This window comes from Phalacrocorax aristotelis, chromosome 1 (genome assembly GCF_949628215.1).
Source record: "Phalacrocorax aristotelis chromosome 1, bGulAri2.1, whole genome shotgun sequence".
Lineage (NCBI taxonomy): Eukaryota > Metazoa > Chordata > Aves > Suliformes > Phalacrocoracidae > Phalacrocorax > Phalacrocorax aristotelis.
In genome coordinates this window covers 66,885,616-66,909,572 of record NC_134276.1, presented here as the reverse complement: position 1 = coordinate 66,909,572, position 23,957 = coordinate 66,885,616, and the positions used below count along the sequence as shown (strand labels likewise).

Genomic DNA, 23,957 nt, shown 5'->3' with positions numbered 1-23,957 from the left:
CACCTCGGCGCCCTGCCCGGAGGACCAGGTGGCCGCTGCCGCCGGCGCTCCGCAGCTCACCCGGGCGAGTGGGGCAGCGCCTCCCCCCGGGGCCGGCAGGATGGCGGGGAGGCAGCGCGGGGGAGGCGCCGCGGGGCCCCGCCCGCAGCCGGGGGGCGCGGAGAGGGGCTGCCTTTTGTCAGGGCCCCGCTCCTCTCCCCAGCACCGGCACCGCCACCCCGTGCGTGCGCCCGGGGAAGGCGGCCAGAGGCCCTTTGTGTAGCGGGGCGGGGAAGGGGAGCGAAGCGGAGCGCTCCTCCCCGCCCCAGGCCCGCCGGCCCCGCTTCCCTCAAGCACCTGTAACGCCCCGCCCGCCCCGCCACCGCCTACACCCGGGCGAACACCCGGGCCGCCAAGGCGGGAGCGGGACGACCTGCGAGGGCTCCCGCCTCACCGCGCCCTTCCTTGGGGCCCTCGGGACGCCGCTGAGGCGGGACCGGTGGTAACACCTCGCTTCGCGCCACACCCAGCCGGTCCGTTAAATGGTTTGGGTTTGTTTTTTTTTAAGAGAGGAGGGGAGTTAACCTGAGGGCTGAAGTGTGCTTGTCCCTCACGGCCACCGACAGGCGGTGCCGCCACACGCTGAGGCCGGGGCGGGTGGCAAGGCGGGGCGGGGCGGGTTTTCCCGGCGCCCCTGTGGGGAGCGGGGCGGTGCGGTGGCCGTTGCACCCACCCGGTGGCAAAACTGGGGGGAGGCACCGCCGCCTGGCCTCGGTGAGGCCGGCTGACGAAGGGCGGGTGTCCACCAGGTTGGAAGAAGTGTGAGAGATAGGATCTTCACACAACTTTTTCTAGGAAAAGTGGTTATTTCCAGGAAGGCAGTTAAAACCTGTAGCAGCATTGTTCCATCTTTTGGGAAACTAGAAGTAATGACACTGAAGTGGGATCTGGCTGAGCCACACAAAAGTTTTGGATCCCCGATTCTGCCATTTCCTGGTGTTCCAGTGTTTGGCTCCTGGTGTTTTATTTTCACAGAATCAGAGAGTGGCAGGGGTTGGAAGGGACCTCTGGAGATCATCTTGTCCAACACCACTGCTTGAGCAGGCACACCTAGAGCAGGGGGGGGTGTTTAATGTCTCCAGGGAAGGAGACTCCACACCCTCCCTGGGCAGCCTGTGCCACTGCTCTGGCACCCTCACAGGAAAGAAGTTTCTTCTCATGTTTGGGTGGAACTTCCTGTGTTCCAGCTTGTGCCCATTGCCCCTTGGCCTGTTGTTGGGCACCACTGAAAAGAGTCTAGACCCATCGTTCTGACTCCCTCCCTTTAGATATTTATAGGTATTGATGAGATCCCCCCTCAGCCTTCTCTTCTCCAGGCTGGACAAACCCAAGTGTCTCAGCCTTTCCTCATATGGGAGATGCTCCGGTCCCCTAATCATCTTGGTAGCTCTCTGCTGGACTTGCTCAAGGAGTTCCACGTCCTTCTTAAACTGGGGGGCCCAAAACTGGACACAGAACTCCAGATGTGGTCTCTCTAGGGCAGAGTAGAGGGGGAGGATAACCTCTCCCGATCTAGTGGCCACACTCCTTTTAATGTAGCCCAGGATATTGTTGACCTTCTTGGCCAAAAGGACACAGTGCTGGCTCATGGTCAGCTTGCTGCCCCCCGGCACTCCAAGGTCCTTCTCAGCAGAGCTGAGAATTTTGCTTTTATCAGAACGTGTATATGAAGATAAGAGCACTTTTTGTGTTTAGATTTTGATCAGACAATTGAACAGCTGGAGGTGATTTAGACAGTTTTCCCATTATTAAAAAAAAAACAACCAAACCGAAAACCAACAACACATATTAGGTTTCTTATTCGGGTATCCTCAAATGCTAAAAGCTTTGCCAATAAGCAGAATAGTGCACAGAGTGTGCTTTTGTGTGCTGGGTGTATAAACACGTGGAAAACAGGTGCTGTGGGGAAGGTGTGCGCTTCATGGGAAGCACCCAAGGTGCTTGCGTAACGCTGACCACACAGACTTTTCCAGTCCCTTCTCCTCTCAGGCAGTCAGCACTCTTTCAAGCTACGCTGCATCTCTGCTGCAGCAGTGGTGGTTTACATTCATGATAACCGAACCGCCAGCTTTGGGAACTAACTTTTTCATGAAGAGTATTCCAGGACTGAGAACAAAGGGGGTTACCATGTATTTCTTGCCCTTTCTTGTTCTTGAGTGAGAGGCATGTGTTTTCTAGAAAAGCTTCAGATGACAGAGATATGCTGTGTACGTTTGTCTTCTTAATAACCTGAAATGCTCTTTCTTAAAGCCTGGTGACCCAAGGTAGTGTCAGGAAATGGCTTACAGAAACAAGGTGTCAGTATCTAGTGGCTTCTTACAGCAGCTTGACCCAAAATGCAGGTCAAACAGAACCTGAGATGCGAGTAGGTAATTAAGTCACCTTAGCAGCAACCATGCTCCATTTTCCATGAGACACCCTGTGCTGCAGTATGCCATGGGAAAGAGTGACCCTGCAACACTTCACTGCAAAACAGGGGACTCTGCAGAGAGAAAGTGCAGATAAATCACTATTTTATTTTTTTTTCAGTACCTCAGTGTTGGTTGAAAAGATCCGGTTGGTTGTCCAGCGAAAAGGGCTGATTAACGGTGACGTGAAAGAGCAGAGAGGTTGCCTTAATTTGGAGATACTGTCAAAGATAGCTTTGAAAGAAGACACTGTGAAGCACAAGGGAGACATCGATAAAACATACAATTTAGATTTCAGTTCTGTTTTGTGTGGCAGGAACTTTTTGATCTCTGTCCCTATAGTTACACCTATAGCAGTAAACTAAACAGGGCTAGGGTTCAGGCTTTAACAGTCATCCCCGTTTCCTCGGTGGTGGTGTCCCCAGCGTGGCTCTGTCCTAGCAGACTAGCAGCCTCTGAAGCAATCCCCAGCGCAGCTCACGGGTCGGTGTGGGTCGGGGCCGTTCCCAGCAGACCGGCTGCATGCAGCTGACCTATTTCGGGAGATAAGAGAGTTTAGTTGTGCGTATGCAAGCCGTGTTGTGCCAGCTGGTTCCCGTGCCAAAGGACAGTTCCTGACCTGCTTTATTTGCTAGTAGAAGCATGAGAGGTTTGACTTTTTCAATCCCCACTGTGTTCTGTATCAAACCAGAACCTCAGGCACTGGCTGGTTTCAAGCGGTGAGAAGTCAGACAAAAAGATCTGAGTGTTTTTTGATCCAGCAGGATTTCTGCAGAAATCTTCGCTCAAAAGAAGATACAGTTGTGTTGGCTAGTAGTATCAGAGTTTATGGAAGAAATTTATCTCATTACCAATAACCTTTCTTTTGTTTCCTCACAAACGTTATTTCTTCTGCATTAAATAAAATATATTCATGAATATTACATTGGCTTTGATAAGAATGCTGTATTCCAGGGAAAATACTCTTTTGTTCTGGCGATGCCAAGAAGCTGAGGTGAATTCCGGCAGGGAAGCAGTTAAGTTTCAAGCAAATGTCAAGAACAGATGGCATTTAGGAGTTCCGAAGAAATTAATAAAGAAAGTAAGCAGGCCGCTAGATCAAATGTGTGCTTTCACATTACAACAGCTGAAGGTAAAAGTGGGTTGGAATGAGGTTGAGATACCTTAAGACATCCATCCTAAGTAGGAGGAGTAGGGTGGGACTCCTAGGAATTTTAAACCAACGAAGTATTATGGCTCTGGCAAAAATTGTGCTAGGGAGCACCTCCTTCAAATGTATGTACATGTGTTTCTGGTGGCCTCTCAGTGTGAAAGTGCTATAAATAAATATGGGGGTAGTTTTGCTGATTTTTTAACTTTTCAGCTCAAACAAAAGCTGGGCTGAGAAAGCCCAGAAGGCTCTTACAAAGGCTGAGGTGCTGGACATGCTTATCGAGTGCACAGACATTGCACACTGTGAATGGACAAGCTCTGCATGACGTTTGAGACTTGCTGGCGTAGCTGTGCTTTGTGAGTCAGGTTGGGAAGGCAGGCGACTATTTTCAGTGAAGGGCCTTTGGTTCAGGAGTTAACTTCTCCCAGTCTAGTGACCTGTGCCTGTTGCCAAATTTATCCAGAAGAACACTCTAGAATACACGTTTACTTTAAATTGTAAGGAGTCAGAAGAGATGTACAAAGGTATCTAAATAGGGAATCCTTACTGTGTGCTGCGTACGGTCGGGGGGGATTCTACATGCCTGCATTTCAAGCGAGAGAAGAACTAACTACGGCACTATGGGAAGAAGTTATCTTGGTACGAGCTGTACCCATTTCTGCCAGTTATGAAGTCTGGAGGGGCTATAAAATGCCAACAGGTTGGCTTTCAGGGAGAGATTACATGAATTCTGTCTATCAACTACCTGAGACATTTCTTTATTGAGCAACTGGCCTGAGCCACGTCTTATACAGAATCAGAAACTCTAAAATCATAGTAATCTACTGAAAAAAAAATATGCAGAAAACTAAGCCTCAAAGCTGTTATTTGGAGAAGTTCTCCAGGGTATGTTAGGAAGACTTTTAAAGCGTGGTGAGAATAAAATAGTGATGATTGTCCACAGGGAAGAGAAAATTCAATTTTTTTTTTTTAATTGACTGACAATTATTCTCTTTTTTATAATTGTGGCAATAATTAGTGAACAATGTGAAACAATTTTGATTGAAACAAAAGCAGTCTGAAAAAAAATCAGAGCAACTGAGATATGTGTAATAAAGCACTGGGCTGAGTGATTCATTAGTGGCAAATATAACGGAAATATGATGAAGTGGGAAAAGGAAGAGCCCAGACTTTAGAGAATCCCATTGGCAGGCTGCACAGTTCCATGTTTTTGCAAGATGTGAGCAAAATACGTTACCAGAAAACCTAGCCTGTCATCTTATTACACCGTGAACATTAACAAACATGACTCATAGGCTCAGGGGACACTGTGCAATCATACTCTATTTTCTGGTGGTGTAAAGTATCTCCAGAAATTCCTCCTCCTCTGCTATGAAATATTTACCTTAATACAAATCCTGAGAACTCACTAAAAATAACACCATAAATAATAGAATCACTCTTGATTTCAGGGTTATTCTATGGCTGAAAATTCAAGCTGAATATGCTAGAAATAGTGTGGCCAGCAGGAGCAGGGAGGTGATCGTGCCCCTGCACTCGGCACTGGGGAGGCCGCACCTTGAATACTGGGGTCAGTTTTGGGCCCCTCACTACAAGAAGGACATTGAGGTGCTGGAGCGTGTCCAGAGAAGGGCAACGAAGCTGGTGAAGCGTCTGGAGAGCAGGTCTTGTGAGGAGAGGCTGAGGGAGCTGGGGTTGTTTAGCCTGGAGAAGAGGAGGCTGAGGGGAGACCTTATCGCTCTCTACAACTGCCTGAAAGGAGGTTGTAGCGAGGTGGGTGTTGGTCTCTTTTCCCAAGTCACAGGTGACAGGAGGAGAGGCAACGGCCTCATGCTGCACCAGGGGAAGTTTAGGTTGGATATTAGGAAAAATGTCTTTACTGCAAGAGTGGTCAGGCACTGGAAGAGGCTGCCCAGAGAGGTGGTGGGGTCACCATCCCTGGGGGTGTTCAAAACACGTATAGACATGGTGCTTAGGGACATGGTTTGGTAATGGACTTGGCAGTGCTAGGTTAATGGTTGGACTTGATGATCTTAAAGGTCTTTTCCAACCTAAATTATTCTATTCTATTCTATTCTATTCTATTCTATTCTATTCTATTCTATTCTATTCTATTCTATTCTATTCTATTCTATTCCTATTCTCATTCTTAATACCAGCATAGCCCGGAGTAGTCCTTTTAGCCCATAGCAATTTAGATTTTATCAAAAGGGTGCTGCTGAAGATTCATCTTGTTATGGCTCGATGGTCCTTTTGTGCCCACCAGAGTTCTTAATGAAACACAGGATGATTGCCATAACGAATGGGATTGCGGTGAAAGGAACTGGCTTGGGGAGGAATCAAATAAACAAGACACTCAAATACATGTATTAAGTAGGAAGAAAGCTGGTTAGCTACAAGGAAAGAGAAATGTGCACACCAACTGCTCTTTGATGCCCTTCCTGAACTCGTTTTGATCAAAAAGCAGGGTACCAGCTTGGGCTTTAAAAACCAGATGATAGAATGGGAGACTTCTTAAGCATTGTCACATCCTGCATGAGGACACACGGGGTTCTGGAAATGTAAGGTATTGTAAGTCTGCTACCATTTATTGCCATGATTCCCTGAGCTAGTCACGGGAACGAAAGTGAAGATACACTCCAGTCTTGTAAGATGTAAGAAAATGAATAAATCAGGAAGAAAATTATCTCCAGGGAATCAGCTGATAAAGGGGAATCCTTTGGTGGGACCTTCCTATTGGAAGGTACTAGGAAATATGTAGCAACAGAAACTGGGACTAAGGGAAACCGTAGCTAATGTGGAGGGAGACTCTTCATTTATGTTGCTCTAAAAGGGCGGGTTAAAAACTCCGAACTCTTCTGAAATCCAGAAAGGGCTTTTCTGTGCTTTTCCATTCTAATCGAACCAACACTGTGTGGAAAGTGCTAGCAGCACAAAGCAGGCTGTGCCTGTGCAGCTGATGCTTGCCACAGCTACCCTGCAGGGCAGAGCTTCCAGAGGGGCCTGGAGGAGTTGGGTATGGCTCTCCCTGAGCAACACTGTCTCAAAGGCCTGTCACAAGACAGAAGGCAGTTTCCTACAGGCATGGGGAAATCTACAGGGCAAGCATCTCCCTGTACGTTGATTTTGCAAGTGAGATACCTAGCGTTGGAAGTGGCCATGGAAAATCTGTCCTGTTGTTTTCCTCGGTGGTTGGCACAGAATCAGACTCTTCCAACTTCTGGTGCCTGCAAAGCATATGTGATGTGTGGAGCATGTAATTCTCTTTCCTCTCCTCCCTTCCTTCCTTTCAGGGTTATAAGAGTCAGGCCAGGCCTCTCGTTAGCAGTCCCACAGCCGTTAAAGGTATTGGGAGGACTGGCAGATCTGCCTGTAACCCTGAGTGCGGAATACATCAAGATGGAAGGAAGAAGATTCCCTGGCTAGAGACCTGGGACTCTAAAGATGCTTAGGTCCTACAAAACCCCACAGCTTCAGGCTGCAAGGTCCAGACCTTGTCAGCTAAATAAGATTAGCCCTAATCTGTGTATTGGGGACACGGCCACTAGCAAAAAAAAGTCATGTGGGAGGACGAGGCTTTAAGTCCATCCTGCTAATGCTTGTACAAGGAGCCCCAAATTCTTCCTTTGCTAGTCATGTTTTGAATTTTGCATGTTCCTGTGTCTATGCTGTCATAGTGACAGAAGGCACTGAGAATATTTTGTCTTTCTTTTCTTGGAGATGGATGCAAAGCATCCTTTGCCGTGTATGTTTTCTTTCCCTCCTCGTTGATTTATTTTCTTGGCTTTCCCAAGAGCTTAAAAAAGAACAGAAATTGTTAATGTGCTTATGTTAGGTACTGTGAGACAGTAAATACATTTTTAATGTCTCACAAACAAATACAATACATAGTAAAGGACTTGGGCTGAATGTCATGATTAAAAATACATTGTTGGTACTATTTGTTGTTCTTATTCTCAGTGTCCCATCCAGCAGAGAATCCTCTGCTGGCTGTAACAGGAGCTTAGACACCTGCATTGCGCACACGCAGCTGTCAGGGCCTGAGCCTGAACCTCGCGCTTGGCTCCTTGGATCATGTTTTGATGTTGAGTTGTTCCAGTACTCAGCTCCCAGTTAATTCCTGCCTCGGCTTATGCAGAGAAGAGGCAGAGAGGGAGAGTGGAAAAGCTGCAACTAGAAACATGGTGTGCTTTGGTCCGCAGTATGGGAAGAAGGGATTTCAAAGTCGTGACGTGCTGCTGTCTGTTCTGTGGGAAACACAAACTGCAGATCAGAGTTTTGGAGTGCGCACTATGAAAAGGCTGAATAGTTCACCATCGTAATGGCGGAGGCTCGCGGTCAAGGGAAGAAAGCGTTTGGGACTGGACAAAAGCATGGATATTCTTTAAAAATTTTAGTAAGGAAGAGCATGTTAGTTTTGACTACATTCAGTGCGGCGGTAGAGAATAAATGGATTTGCAACCCATAAACCGTATTAGAAGAGCGGCGTAACATGGCAGCAAGATGAAATGTCACGAAACAGTAATGGGAAAGATGAGGCGAATGTTCAAAACGGACAGTCATCAGATTGACAGGACAATCCGTGTGAGAAGATGACTGAACTCTACTGTGTATCAGTGCAATTTATTTTTATGCTACCGTAATGCTTTCCTAACTCCCAAGCCAACATATTTTAATATAGCATCCGTAGCATCCACACGTAGATGATGAGAAAACAGACAAGAGTATCATGGTTTCTGTAGTATGGTGCCTGGCAGCAGCGGTCTGGGCTTTTCGCACAACATCCACTTTGTTCCTTAAATCAGTAGGATGCCAAACATACTGTCTTGGCTCAATACCTGGATATAAAATTAATAATGATAAATCAGAATTGTTAAATGTGCACCTCTGGGAAAAGTCAGGGCAATGTAAATCTTCATTAGCTGAAGCAGTTAAAAAGTGAATAGGTTGGTTGGATATTAACCTTACAAAAAACATTGAGTGCCTTCTAGAAACCAATTATTTACTGTTCTAAAATAGCAACAGCTCTTAAACAATGGGTAAGGGTGGAGACTTCTCAAATGGGCAGATTAGTTGCCAGTGAAATTGAGTTAATCTCTCAACTTTCTCTATTTCAGTGCTCATGCATATTTGGAAATAAAGAGTTGGCAGATGGTTCTCATGAACTCCATCTGGAAATACAGGATGCCAAAGTTGAGCGCATGAGTATTATTCCGATAGGCTACGATGGAAGGATCCAGGGCCTCAGGATAGTGGCATATTGCCAGGAGTTAGTTGAAGGATACAATCATGACTGATGCAGAACCAGATCAGTACAAGGGCAATGTATCTTTCAGATATGGGTGAGAATTTCCTTTGGGGGGTGTGTGTGTTAGAATTTAAATAGCCATTCCCTTCCTACCTTATCTTAAACTCTTTAAGTATATATGGAAAAAGGACCTTGTCTTACAAATACTATCACTTAAAATTCTCCCTGTAGACCCTCAAATGTGTGAGTGGTCAGGTCATTCAAGCCATGTGTCACTCAAGCCAAAATTATGGATACAGGTAGTTTGCAATAGACAAAGTGGGCTAAAAAATTCCTTCAAATCACAATTTTCTATAAGAAGAAAAATTGAAAAAGCCTTGTGAGACCACGTATGCTTTTTGAGCAACCAGCATAAATAGACTCAACAGGGAGAGGGTTAATTTCCAAAACATGCACAATTTTAGTAAAGACGTAAGGATGGATGGGCTTATTTGGAGTCTCAATTTGCTTAGAAAGAGACCTGGGAAAAGCAAGAGTGTGCTGCGCTGGAGGAAAGAGATTATCTCCCATGTGAAATTCACACCGGGGTGTGGGGGCAGTTTGTGGTGTTTGTGTGCACATGTCCAAATATTTATTGGATAGAAGTGACCAGGGCAGTAACCATTGTGGTGGTGACCGTATTGCATCAGATCTGCGGGTTTGCCTGCTGAATGCTCCTCTGGGACAGCATGAAAAAGAGAGATCTCTCTTGCTACCCCACGTGGGACTATGCTTTGCTCACATGTGGAAGGAATGGTGTCCTTCTTTCAGAATGAAGCATGAAACAGACTTCTGAGGGAAAGGGAACCCCACAGCCCGTCAGGTTCTAGAAGAGAGGTAAGAAAGGGGAGACGTAAACATATGTATCCCATTCGTTACTTACAGGGAGAACAAGAGCTGAGCAGGCGTTGAAGTTTGAAACCCTAGTTGAACCCTTAGAATGGGCAATTCTGAGTTACATACAGCTTTTTTTTTTCTTTGCATGTGCAAATTTTTTCACTTAACCAAATGCTAAGTTCCTCCTGCTGGCTGGTCAAAGCAGCCACTGTTCTCCAAATTCCCTCAAACTCTTTGTTATCCCTCGGTCAGCACATCAGGCTGTGTACAGCGTGGCGTCGGTGAGGCCTCCCCTCGAGTACTGTGCGCAGTTTTGGGCCTCACAGTATGAAAAAGGTGTGAAAATGCAAGAATGTGGCCAAAGGAGTGCAACGAAGGTGGTGAGAGCACTAGAGGTCATGACTTATGAGGAGCGCCTGAGGATAGTTGGTTTGTTCAGCTTCGAGAAGGGAGCGTGAGGGGTGACCTCATGGCTGTCTACAGCTTCCTCATGAGGGGGAGCAGAGAGGGAGGTGCTGAGCTCCCCTCTCTGGTGTCTGGTGACAGGGAGTGAGGGAACAGCTTAGAGCTACATCAGGGGAAGTTCACACTGGGCATTCGACAGAAGCTTTTCGTGGAGATGGTGGTCAGGCTCTGGAACAAGGGAAGCGCTCAGGGCCCCAGGCTTCTCGGCATTCAGAAGCATTTCAGCAACACTCTTACACCTGTGGTTTGACATTTAGGTTGTCCTGGATGGAGTCAGGAGATGGGACTCCGTGATCCTCGCAGGTCTTTTTCAACTCAGGGTATTCTATGAGTAGCTCCTGTTTTATGTGAGAGAGATTGGGAGTCACCTGTAAGGAAAGGAGATCAGAGACCTCAAAAAAAAAAAAAAAAAAAAAAAAAAAAAGGGCAAAAAAAGACCTCAAGGCTCTTGAAATGGCTGTAGTGGGACTTACTGAATTTAGGTCAGCTGACTTAGCCAGCACTGGTACTGATTTACAAAATCTTTAATTGCTGGATTTGAAAAGCTCTTTGCTGCAATACCATTAATTCATCTTTTCTGTGCAGATGGCAGCAAGAGACTGTCAATTGTGTACAATAAAGATTTCAACTAAATGATCAGCTTTAGGAGTAAAATCGCATTTTAAGAAAAATGTTCTCCAAAGGTTTACCGTATGGTTGTATACAACGTTTCAGGTGCTAGTAAAAGTTCCAGATATGACATGTAACTAGAAGACCAAGATAATTTTAAGACAGTTAGCAATGTGGCAGGGCAGGGGGTGAAATTCATCAGCTTTACTCTCGTTTTAGTGTAAAAGGATAGGGCTGTGGTTTTTTGTTTCCTTGTTTTTGCTGTTTTTGGACTGGAAAATAGAAGTAACTGAATAGAATACTCGTTTATAAAAATAAAATCTCTTCTTTCTAGGCTGAGAGCAAATATGTAAACTTACACCCCGCAAAAAAAGATTTTAAATGAAGTCCCACAATTATCTCCAACAGGTCTAAGCGTTTGCCGTAAGCACGTACTACGTTGCACGTAGACCAGCAGTACCCAGGAGTAAGAACATCTTAGGCTCAAAGCCGTTAACGGTAGGAATGTTGTTCCGGACACGCGCTACAACGGACGCAAGTTCACTCTCCGTGCAGCTGCTGTAACAAACACCTGGTGCGGTCAGAGGGTACCCCGCAGCTGGGCGTTTCCCAAGAGGACGCAGAAGTCCGGGGCCTCCAAGGAAGGTGGTTCCAAACCATCTGCTGAGGGCCTTATCCGAGGGGACGGAGAGAAGCGACTCGCGTTGCGATACAATCTACAGTGGACAGATCTTCAGCTTTTTTCTATCTGGAGCAGTTCCTTCCAGCACAATGATGCACAAACACTACTTTTGGGCTAAACTAAGACATAGTTTGGACTTTCTAAGAAGAGTCACTTAAAAGCCAAGCGCATCCCAGCCGTTACCAAGCTGTACCGCTGCATCAGTGTTAAGCTTTGTGGTCTTGTGCCTGAAATCCTTTAGGAGATGAGGCCTTTCTTTCTGGACTATAATTATATCAAAATAAAAGGGAACACAGTACATCTTCGTAGCTGGGAATAAGCAGTTAGACTTCAACCAAATTAATATTGACAACTTTCTCTAGGTATGTGGTTTATAATTGCCTTAGAAGCAAGCTGCTCAGCATTCCCTAGAAGAATACTCTCCTAGGCTGCCTACTTGGTTGGAAGCATTCTCTGAAATAAAAGACAACGTACCACTTGATGCTCTCGAACCTTGGACCAGGATGTGTCTGTCTTCTTTTCGAAAGCTCAGCGTTTATTAGATTGCAAGACCTAGTTTTCAAATTTGGTTAACATGTCAGTGTGAAGTATCTTTACAAAATATGTTTAAAATCTCAAGGTAAGTGTTGATGTGCTTTTTGAACAACCATGAACGTTGCTTTCCTTGTTAGGAACAACGAGCATATCAGTTTTTCCCCGCATTCAATAAGGAGACTGGATGCTAGCAATCTGAATAGGGAGCCTCTGAACCAAGCAGGACACTGCATGGTATGTATTTTTAAAAGCTTAATGCACCCTGAGATTTCTAAACTGAAATGAATAACAGAAAACAACCAAAAACTTTTTGGTGGTTTAAAACTGGATGCTACTCCTATTTGTCTCCTTTAAATGGAAAATAAGCCCTTAAATTATGAAGAGTCACCAGTTAAAAAAGAACTGATCACACGCTGTAATTTTCCAGTTAGACATCTAAACCTGCATGGGGGGGCATTTGGAGACAAACTGTTCTGTAGAATGAAATGAGTTAATGGCTGCCTTTGGTTTTATCCCTGTCCTATCACTTCACGGTGTAAATGAAGCCTTTGAATGGCTATGATTTTTGCTTTAGCATTTGAGTGAAATTAAAACGGAAAGACCTGTGAGTACGTGTAATGGAAACACACCAGCAAAGCCTTAGTGGAACGGTCAAATACTACTTTAAAGTTCCTGTAGAGTATCACCTGAGGAAATCAGAATATGCAGAAAAGAAAACCAAGAAACTTCAGTCTGTCTCCAGCCTGCCTCACTTCATACCAAAATAAACTTCAGGAAAGATTTTATACAGCAGTATTGCAGGAAAAAAAAAAGTAGTCTCACAGAAGAAAGAGTTTTCAATTAATTCTACAATGTAACTTACTAAAAGAGCATAATTTAAAGAGCTAAAGGAAAACATAAGCTATTCAACTTGGAATACTCTTCAGAAACCACCAAGTTTCTGACAGTCTTTAAAGCATAAAGCATGACATACTTATGGCTATTTCTGACAGAAAACAATTACTGTTTTCCTTTAAGTAAACGTATTTTTACATGCAAAATAAAAAGTTGTCTACTTATGAACAAATTTGTTCCTCTTGCTACTGTGTTCCTCCTGAAATCCAGATGCATCATCACGTTATTTTTTTCAAAAACACTTTCAATTTAATATTTCTAATTGCAATTTGTGCATTTTTTCTGTATTACATGAATAAAGGGAAAAGGTAAATATGGAAGGTGTTTTTCCCCTTCAAACTACTTCTCCAGAAGCTCAATTCAGTAGAAACATAGAATTACTTGACGTACAAAAGGGAGACGTGTACAATACGCTTGTGCTGTTTGGATAAAAGGTTCATATAAATACAAACCCACTACTCCGAAATCTTTATTATGGGAAGCGCGAAATCGATACACAAGCACGGTGCCTAAGCATTCCATGTAGCCGCAGAGTGGAAGACGAGGGCAGCTAAGCTAACGCTGCGGCGGCTCCCTGGAGGCTGTGCAGGATACCTTCCGTCTGACTGCGCCAGTGCACCGTACGGTCTGTAACGGTTTTGAACTACAGAGAGTCCTGTAATATTGTACCACCAAATGAAACAAAATGATGATGTTTCTGCGCACTCAGCCTCTTTTGTAAGAATCTGTGACCGCTGCCACCGACTCAGATGGCAAAGCACGTTGTTTTCGCCTTTAATTCAATTCCTTTAAATTGCCAATATTGCAAAGGAAAGGAGGAATAGCTCTGGGCACCCCGTGCTGCAGAACTGTAAGGAAATCCAGATCTTCTCAAGTGTAGCTTATGAGTTGAGCTTGGAAAGAAGTTTAGCACTTAGCCAGTCTGTGCAGGAGGAACAAAGCTCTCCTGGACTGGTCCCAGCTTCTGTTTGCTCTGCACCAAGCCCCGCACCCCACTCACGGGCCAGCTTTCTCCAAATTTCCCTTTTTGTTAGCTTGCTTTTTTAGCCTCTACATACACTCTCTGAAAATAAATGTGACTAGAGGCATATTTAATAACAGAATCAAACACTCATTCCATTTTCTGGCATCTACTTACATTTTATTACAGACTAATATGAAACCATCTCATATTCATACTAGAATTATTTTAATTACTGTGAGCAAAATTAAACCAGTCTTGAATGTTTATATTTATTGCAAGCAGATTCATATCTCCTGCTTATATCTTCTACATAAGGATCCAAAATGTGACTGAATATAAACAAGTTATATTTGGTTATCTACAGAAATAAGAGTTAAAAATAGCACGGAAAAGAAACTTTATAGTAACGTATTCACACACTGACTCTTCAAATCAAATAAATGAAGTGGTATAGGATAATCTAAACGTTAGATTTGAAGGCTGATTTATTTTCAAATAAATGCACCTATAATTGTACAATTAAAAATAAGCATCAGTATTTGGTGCTGATGACTACAGACATCTTTAATGTTTAATGCACAGGTAACTACCCCCAGCCCCCGTACAGCAACCTCTGCAGATTCTACTTTACATTAGATCATGAAAGGACATTTAAAATGCGGTGTGTACGTAGCACAGAATTTGCCAGAGACAACGCAGATTAAAATTCTCTGAATTTTCGTAATGTAAAAAATTAAAGCTCTATAAGCTGAATTTTTAGATTATTCTGCAAAGTAGAATCACATACTTTTTCCACTTTCATAGTACTTTCACATATTTCCATTAAAGCTTTTTTAACAGAGACAGTAGCATGAGCACAATGATCCCACTGGCTTCCAAAAGAAAAGTAGTGTGGTTGCTCAGTTAAGCCATTTCTTCCTTTTTTTATTTGCAAGCCAGTCGGGTCAAGACAAACAGGCTAATGCAAGCAAGAAAGTAAACTGTAAGCTTTTCCATTAAGTGGCTGAACAAACAATTATTGTACATGGTGGAACAAAAGAGGTCTTTTGCCACAAGCCACTGCAGGAATATACGAACTTCAGTGGCCGAAAAGCTCGAAATACTTTCTAAGTCTTCACATACATTTGGTTAGTGCTTACCGGTTTCAAGACATTTATAGAAGCAGTTATGGAGACACTATGCTGTTAAAGCTGCAACAATTTAAACAAGGCAAGTTAGGAAGTTACATAGATTTTTATACTTTCCCCCTTTAATTAATTAATTTTTTTTAATACATCAAAATCTGTCTCTTTTCAGTGTCCCAACCATAATAAAGCATTCTAATTAATGTTGATCTAACTGCTACTTCTTCATCTTTGTGTTGTCTGATCCATGTACAGTGAAACTCCAAGTTAACACCTGCTGCAGTGGACTAGGTTTGCAGCGCAATAGTGACAGGGACTGAAGCAAAAGCACATCGAGTGAAACTGAGTTGATGTTATATTTTTTTTTCCATTAAATGCTCTATTTTAAACAAACAAACAAACAAACAAACAGTACCAACTTTTAAAGGTAAAAGTATTGCTAAACCAAAGCAGAAACTTCCACTTAAATTCAAGCATTCTTTCTCCTCCCAAAAATGACATGTTTAACTAAAAATTTCCCAAGCACTTATACAGGTGTTTCAGCTGAATAACGCTGTCAATAACTCCCAAGCGCTGGGCAACAGGAAGTTTGCAATGAACCGCTTTGTTAGTCGGCAGAACAGGAATGCAGCATTTTCAAAAACATCAAGCAAAAAATCTCCTTATTTAAGGCTAAAGTATGGAACTCGGTAAAGTAAAAAAGCAGGAGGCTTTACAGAGTAAAAAAAAGCTAGCAGCAGTAGTATAGCACTGGAAGTATGGCGCCCTAATCGCCGCTATCACAAATACCAACAAAACATCGATAGTTTGGGTGAGACTGACAGAGCAATAGACCTATATTTATAACTGGACATTCATTAGAATTTTAACATTCAGCCACAACTCCACTCTAGGCTAAATTTAAGTGGCCAAAACTCATAGGTATAAAAAAAGCCTTCAAAACATATACTTTAAAAAAAAAATAATAGAAATGGTGTGTTAACAAATGCATGCATAAACCAGATTTATAAATAGCTACAGTATGAAAAATATTTCAGTGCAAAGGCAATTTTAAGTTTTCTAAAAAATACATTACAAATAATTTGTTAACTACACACAAGAAATTTGTCACTGCTACTGGTATAAAATTTATACCCATATTAACTTTTTAAAAATATATACACCAGTGTTTTATGTAGGGGACGGTTCTAACTGACCAACATTCAAGTCTGCAATGGCAAGTATATGTACACGCACCCACATCCACGCGCATAGGTATGTATTTCAGAATGTTACTGCTCTGAGGACATTCTTTGAAACTGAAAAGTGCCACATGTTGAATGGTAAAAACACCTTCATCTGTGGTGCTCACCGTTAGACTTCTTAAAATTCTCTTATCTTTGGTATACTGAAAAGTTCACAATTCGCGTTACAAACTCTGCTTGTCCCAGGGCATTTTATTAATACTTCACCGTTTGTTCGATGTGAAAATCACTCTGAATATTGTGAGGAACATTTCCTAGTGAGCTGATCTTTCTTTTGTTAAAGAGTAAATTAGTAAGTCAACTATTCTGCCTTTGGGTTTGCTTAAAACACAAAATGGGAAATAGTTTTCCTCTGCCACCCCAGCCCCTTCGAGAGACAACTAACAATGTCTTGACCAAGTCTTCCAATAAAGGCCGCAGCTCTGATTCCAAATATTTTGTTCTCAGATTGAAATAAATTTTTAGCTAACATCCTCCCAGAGGTATGTAATGACTGTGGTTGTTGACCAGTTCTAACCACCAGGCTGAAATTGACTGAAATCAGATTATCCCTTCAGATCTTTTTGCACCCCAAAATAAAACACTGGACAAAAGAAACAAGACGAGGACACAGCTAATAGTTGGATTAGTACAAAGTAACATAACTGTAGCAGAGAAAACAGAAGTGCAAGTTGGCTGTCATTCTTAAAGTAGCTCAGATGAAATCCTTGCAGTCAAACTAGTTTCTATATCACAACTATAGTTCAGCTGTTAGTAATCAGCCGTGTGCCACCTCGTGGTTTGCTTGCAAAAAGTTAACAGTTGTGTGCTTTAGAATACATCTACCAAGCTGATTAGCCAGCGTTTAACCAGACACACACACGCAAAAAAACCCCACCAAAAATAAAAATCGATAGGATGAACCCAGACAGTAAAAGACGCTTATTTGGAAAAACAGCCTTTCTTCTTCTTTTAAGGAAAAAAAGTGTCAAAAAAGGCTTAATATATAATACTTTCTGCTACATGTATTTGACTATCACAGGGATAGGAAGTGGGAACAAAGGGTCATGTGCATCTTTGACAAATTCACAAAGACCTTTCAGGCAAAATGTTTACATTCTGGTTTTGAGTAGAGTTCAACATTGGTGATATTTACCTATTTAACAGCCAGCTTGACTTCATATAGCATGTACACAACTCTACACAAGGGTTGTTTTGCCTATCTTTCTATGGGGAAAACTAACTGAAAACCAGACATAGCCCTGATTTGGCCACTTACAAGGAAGTGAATATTAGAGAGTGTTTCTTGAAAGCAGATTTGCACAGAGGAAACACCAGTTTGTTCTACAGAAAGAGCAAAGAAAGAAAAAGGACAGAGGAAAATCAGAAACAGCACTTGTTAAATATGCTTTAGGAGACTTTCATTGGAGTTAACTGAGGTCATTGCTTCTGGCTGAAAATTAAAACTGTTGATCTCAAGATGTATGTTACTGACCGAAACTATACACTTCAAGTAACAAAGAAAATGACTAAAGATGACAGAAGCAGTAAATGCACAAAAGTCTTGACACAGGATGAAGAGAATTTTTAGTGCTACCAAGTCTCACAGTACCAGACTGTGCAGATTGTTCATTGCTCCAGTAGTTCAAAACATAAAAAGAGGCCTATTGGCCTGGAAGGGTTCATACTTCTAGCTCTTGATCCTGTTTGTCTGAACATTACCTCAGACAGCAAAAGCCACGTATAGTTTAATATATTTCTGTGACATGTTTATTTGTTTCCTGAAAAAAGAAATAAACAAAAATACAGTTTTTAAAGGCTTGACTTGGTGTTCTGTCATACAGACGTTTCCAAACCTGACCCACTGTAGCAGTAGCCTGCACTGGAACGGCAATGCTTATTTGAATAGCCAAAGACAGATGGAAGTACTGAATAATCAACTCCTCTCCAGTGCGTAAATATAATTTTTTTAGAATGAGAATTAGACCTTCTTGCTGGGGAACTGCTGTGGTCATTGCTCCTGTATCTTGGGCTTTTCAGACAGGCAAGAGGTGTGAATTCCGACATGTGCTCCCGACAGTGCCTGGACGCATTCTGTTAAAAGGGAAAAAAAAACCACAACAAAACAAAAAACAAATACACAGTAAATAGATTATTTCAGAGCTAAATGTCTACAACTGTGTTCTTTCATAGGGGCATTGCGCCCTTGGCGTAACAATGCCTTTCACTAGATCACCACTCTGGCTATTTTGGTTTATGTAAAGGTACAACCCCTCATGTTGTTGAGCAATCAACCGCTTTCAACATGGTTAGTTTTATATTAAGACTTACAGGACCAAGCGTAATTTTACATATAATCTCTAAACCTGATAATGAATCACAGGATCACAGGTTGGAAGGGACCTCAGGGATCATCCAGTCCAACCTTTCTGGGAAGAGCAGAGTCTAGGCGAGATGGCCCAGCACCCTGTCCAGACGACTCCTGAAAGTGTCCAATGTGGCTGAGTCAACCCCTTCCCTGGGGAGGTTATTCCAACGGTGACTGTCCTCACGGTGAAAAATTTTCCTCTTGTGTCCAATGGGCTTTTTAGAGAACAAATGACACAGAGGACAACTACTTTCAAGTTGAATTGTTTTAAATCAGGTTTATACTTCATTTTGCAATCTCTCCTGGTACACCTTTTTACCTCTGAACTATTTAGTCAGGATTTCTCATGGGGAATTTTAAGACAGAACAGATTCAAGTGCTTTGCCCTGTACTTCCAAAGAGAGGGAATTCTTTACAGTTGGTTTGTGCTAATAGATGAAAGTTCCAGAGGTTTAATGCACTTGCTTTGTACTTCTAAGCAGTATCTGATTTCAGACTTGCTTTAGGTCACATGTAGCATCTATACAGGCAGTTTATACTACACATCACGATACTGCCTTGGTCTAATTGCCCAATAAAATTTCTCTGTACCACATAATCACTCCACACTCTGGCAGAGTTGGCACTTCCACTCAGGAATATTCAGCACTACAGAAACAACATGGTACCGTGATGAGACCCTGGAAGACGTGCACAAACTAGAAGAAAATTAGCACAGCACTTTCCCCAGTGAATTTATCTCATTTTTCTCACTAAATGCACAAATAATTTCCAGGTATAGAGGCATGGAGGTTACGTGACAGTATTTAAGATATAAATGCATTACAAGCATGATTCAAATCAATGTTATAAATCACTCTCTCTGTGAATACTATATAAGCCAGTTAATCTTTTATTCTTAATCATCCCCTTCCTCCTTCCCTGTTAACATCAACACAGTAGCAAAAGGAACAAAATCACAGAATAAATATTAATGATGTAGCTTATAGTTTAAGATTTAATATTACAGTTTTAATGCCAATCACAAGGTTGAAATACTATTCTTGCATAACCAAGAGCAATCAGAAAGTTCTCACAACAGTTATTCTTGGAAAAGTCAGCAAACTATACCAAACTGCTCACCAACAGTGAGGCCTGGATTCTTGTAAACACACATATAGACCAAATACCAGCATTAATAGAGGAAAATGTAGATAATCAGTAACAGATGAGCAGATCTTGTTTTGGAAATGTCGGAGGGAGTAGTCATACACTGTATGGTAACTATGTTTCCTATTCTTCCAGCTAGAAAGTGAAGTATTTTAGGTACCATATATGTTTCTAAAAATAAAATTGTGGGGTGTTTTTTTTTTTTTTTTTTTTTTTTTTTTTTTTTTTTTTTTACACATAGCTCCAAGGCAACCGCTTTCAATCTGCCATGCCTGAAGCTACTCAGGAAAGGTGGGGTTTTCTACTACTACTTGTCTAGCAGTCATTAAAAGTACATCAAAAGCACCTCTCAGCTACCTTTAAGCCCTACAGCCTACACCAGCACATTGCATTGCGTTTGTCCTCTTCACATATTGGTACTTTGCACCTTCACTTAGTTCCTCACGTGCTGCTTTTGGGGACAGGAGAGCATGAAGGGACTGGAGCAGATAAGGCATCCAGGTGGGAATATATCTGAGTAAAAGTGTACCTTCTTGCTTATACATGTTAGTGGTATGGCGAGGAGATGAGGTAAAGCAGGGAACTTAATTCTGCTGCCCTAACGTTGTGAGGATTTAGGAGCTCACCGCTCCTGCTGCTGTCTCAGGTATTTGGCACGACTATCATGCTTCTCTCCTGATCCGAGGCAGCGATGCGCTGGTCCAAACAGAACACAGCACTATGGTAAAAACAGTCAGAAATACAGCCCCAGTATCCTGACCCAAGGTCCTATTCACAGGTAACTCACTTCTTGCGTGGTTATCTTCCTGTTTTACTGTCTGCATTTGGTCTATATGTGTATTCAAGAGCATGAGAGATGATGGATAAACTGCTAATGTGTGCGGATTACTTCTGACTTTATGTATTCTACACTGTGGTGTGAGTACACTCTGCAGTAACAACTGCAGTTCTTATAGAAGTGTCACACAACACCTATACATAACACAATGTATTTACGGGGCTTTAATACGGGTGTATTGATTCATTGTTTCGCCTTACATGATTAAGTGTCTGAGACAAAAAGATCTTACCTGCGGCATGGAACATCTCTTGCAAAAACTAGGCTCTCCAAGTAAAACATAATCATTTTGTATCAATATTGATACAGTACATCAAAAACTCTGGAGGAAACCGTTGATTTGTAAATAGCACATTTCACCAATAGAAATTAATCCAAACTGGCAACACGTACAGTACTGTTACCTAGCTTTGATCTAATTATGGCTCGGAAGCTGAAAGATTTCCTTCAAGAAGTGGCCCATCGCTGTTCGCCAGTGCATTTAGGGCTGTTTTATGTCTCATACTCTTCTGCAAGGATGAGGAAAAACAGTGAGACTCTTGCTGAACACAAGAGGGAAAATGTGAATGAATTGTACCATTTGGTAGAAATGTAACTACTGTAGCAAAGTCCTGTAAAAGTGACAGATTTTCTGATAGATTGAAAAAGGAAAGGGTTATCCAGTGTAAAACAAGGCTTCTATTTCTTGATCCTGAGGTTAATCCTTTCAGCCAGTCTGAGGATGTTTTTAATTTCATTTCAAACTCTGTTAAAAATACTTAATTACTCTCAAAAGCACTTAAACTGTACCATGACTAAGTACTGTGGGCTGTGTGTCCTGCCCCTCTGACAATTACCTGTACTGAATGGGAGAGGTCACCGTGACACGACGAGGCCAAATCAATTCCAAATTAAGGAGCGGACGTCCCGCTTCATTACTCCCCAGAACAACTGTACACTGAAGGGAGCACTACAAACGGGGGTGATGGGACCAGTGCTAATGAAGGCTGACTTACAGCTTAGTCATTACACCATGGGGAGAGAGAGCAGGGGAGTTACCAAGGTAACTTCTTCCATGGGATTCAAATACTGCAACAGCAAGATCCATTTCTTTGTTTCCCAGAGAAGAGCAGTCCAGCATGTGACAAAGGCAGCGGTTTGCTGGTGACCAGTTTTCTAAGAGCCCCATGCAGTTGTTCAACAGCAGCTAAGCCCAGTGAGGAACACAAGAATGATGAATCCCTAGAGAGGCTTCCCCAGGCAAAAGTACCACTTTGGGTTTCCCCAAGGGCAGCAAAGGCTAGAGATCTCATAATGAGGCTGATGGGCCGATCTTGTGACTGAAGTGAAAGTGAAGTAAAAAAAACAGTCAGAAGCAAAGAGAAAAAGAAAAATATCTCTTAAAAAGGGGCGAAAGCATGGAAGTTATTTACAGCTCAGAACCAAAACACCTGGCATTTCAGCTACAAAATATTTGGGATTGCTGAAACACTGTCAAAGTGACAATTATAAAAATGAAGAGAGGATAATTTAAAGTAAATTTGTATTTTCCGCAACAGAGTTGCTGAGCTTCTGCTATTAATGAAAGAAGAATAAAGAGAAAGGAAATATAATGAATTAATGTAGATTGGATATATTTAAAAAATGCCCTATTGCTTTGTAAAAGTAAAGGCTGAAAGAAACCTCACAGCTGCACAATTTCCAGTTAAAGCACAAAATTCAGCTTGTTTCATTGAGCCAAAGCGTCAGCGGGACAGGTATGAGACATGAGCAGATTTTGACCAAAATTACCAAAAGACAACAGATTCCTCCAAAGCTTCTGCAGATTTAATGTTTTAGCCCAAGAAAGATAATAGTTCATACATTGTGTATATATAAATATACATGCATATACATACATATACTTGTATGTACATATATGTATGCATATATTCATACATTTGTGTGTGTGTAAAAATATATATATGTGTGTGTATACATATATATACACACACACACACACATATATAAAAAATGTAACACTGAAAAGTTCTCTCAAAAAAACCCCAGAACTAGATCTGGGATGTTTAAAACCCTCTGAATGGTAATGATGGTAAACAATCACCCACCACAGTGAAGTGGCTCAAGTAACTGAAAAATTTAGAAGCATAAAAATTGCTTCAAAGGCTTTATGAGATCTTACTGCCTGAGAAGAACTAATTTAGTCACCTGGAAGGTGGCTGCTAGTCCTGTGTTAATCTTTTAAACTCTTCCAGAAACCTTGTTATTACAAAGAAAGCCATATAGCTTATAGGAATGCAGTAAGTTTAAAAATAATTGGTTAAAAGCTCAATTCAAACCAATCCTAAGGCACTTAAAAGCCAACTTTAGCCAGAATTTTCAATAGTGAAAAAAAATTTTTGTGCATTTTCCCCATGACTTACGTAATTACGGTCATTTTTATTGACTGTACATTTTTGAAGGGGAAAAAAAATGTTTATCCTAACCAGTTAAGAAATAAAGATATAAAACCTGCAATAGAAACCAACACTCTCCTAGTATTAAGTTAAAAGGACTTTTCTTGCAGACTGTAGGGAAGCCAAGATTTACTAGTGTTTTTTCTACTTTATTATTACATGAAATGTCAAATATTTCTGGGTCTTGAGCTGTTTTCTTTCTAGGAAAAGCACAGGATTTCATAAAATAGAGCTCAGTTTCAAAATGCGTGCTGGACATAACTTAATAAAAAAGTTGGGTTTTCTTCTATCACAGCAGAGGTGATACATTAATATATTCCAAAAATTGCATAAATGGCTTCCAGTACCACATTCTGTATTACACTAGTAAAATCAACGTAATCAGGACTAACTGCTTTGTGTGGCAACTATTCCATTTACACAGGTGCAAAGCAAGCATGACATGCATCCACCTACAGATAGATCAATGATTAAAAGGACCTAAGAATCCTAGATTCTTGAGGCAGAAACATTATGTAAAATTCAGTAACAACAGCGACGAAAATGATAGCGATAGTGATGGATTGTGACAACCATTCACAGAATCTTTGAGATAAACAGAAGAAGCAAAAAACTATACTAAAACGTATTCTTCAAAACATAGTTGACGTGAATCAGAAATGGAGATAATGAGTATGGTAAATAACTTCTGATGATAAACTTTTTACTGTCCTTTGAATGAAATGGCCAAGCATGCAGAAAGGCAGAAAAAAGTCACCTTTTGTTCCATTAGAAACTTAGACTGCTTGAAGTCTGAGAAAGCATAAAGATGGTGGACTGCTCAACAGAAAGGCACTGATGTTTAGTCTGATTTCCCCAGAAGATTGTAGGAAGTAACCGTGCACATCATTTATGTTTAAAGCAAGGTAGCAGTTATTTAGACAAAGCAGATTGGAAGACAGGAAGAAA

General features: G+C 41.9%; 2 protein-coding genes across 9 annotated transcripts in view; both read right to left on the bottom strand.

The window, feature by feature from the left end:
* MCF2L (MCF.2 cell line derived transforming sequence like) overlaps positions 1 to 254 on the bottom strand; it is a 164,590-nt gene extending 164,336 nt beyond the window's left edge. For 5 of the 6 annotated variants that reach the window (XR_012660348.1, XM_075091188.1, XM_075091181.1 and 2 more), the window contains exon 1: positions 4 to 85. The gene's annotated coding sequence lies outside the window, so the exon portion shown is untranslated. Of the gene's footprint in view, positions 1 to 3 lie in introns of all 6 variants that reach the window. The other variant, XM_075091214.1, reaches the window with a different exon arrangement.
* Positions 255 to 15,386: 15,132 nt separating this feature from the next.
* Positions 15,387 to 23,957, bottom strand: part of ATP11A (ATPase phospholipid transporting 11A) — a 134,424-nt gene continuing 125,853 nt past the window's right edge. Inside the window, exons 29-30 of one of the 3 annotated variants that reach the window (XM_075091157.1) lie at positions 20,968 to 21,083; positions 16,534 to 18,313 (exon numbers count right to left, since the gene is read on the bottom strand). In XM_075091157.1, coding sequence (XP_074947258.1) covers positions 20,994 to 21,083 — 90 coding nt within the window. In that variant the 3' untranslated portion in view covers positions 16,534 to 18,313; positions 20,968 to 20,993. Of the gene's footprint in view, positions 18,314 to 20,967; positions 21,084 to 23,957 lie in introns of all 3 variants that reach the window. The other 2 variants (XM_075091162.1, XM_075091147.1) reach the window with 2 other exon arrangements.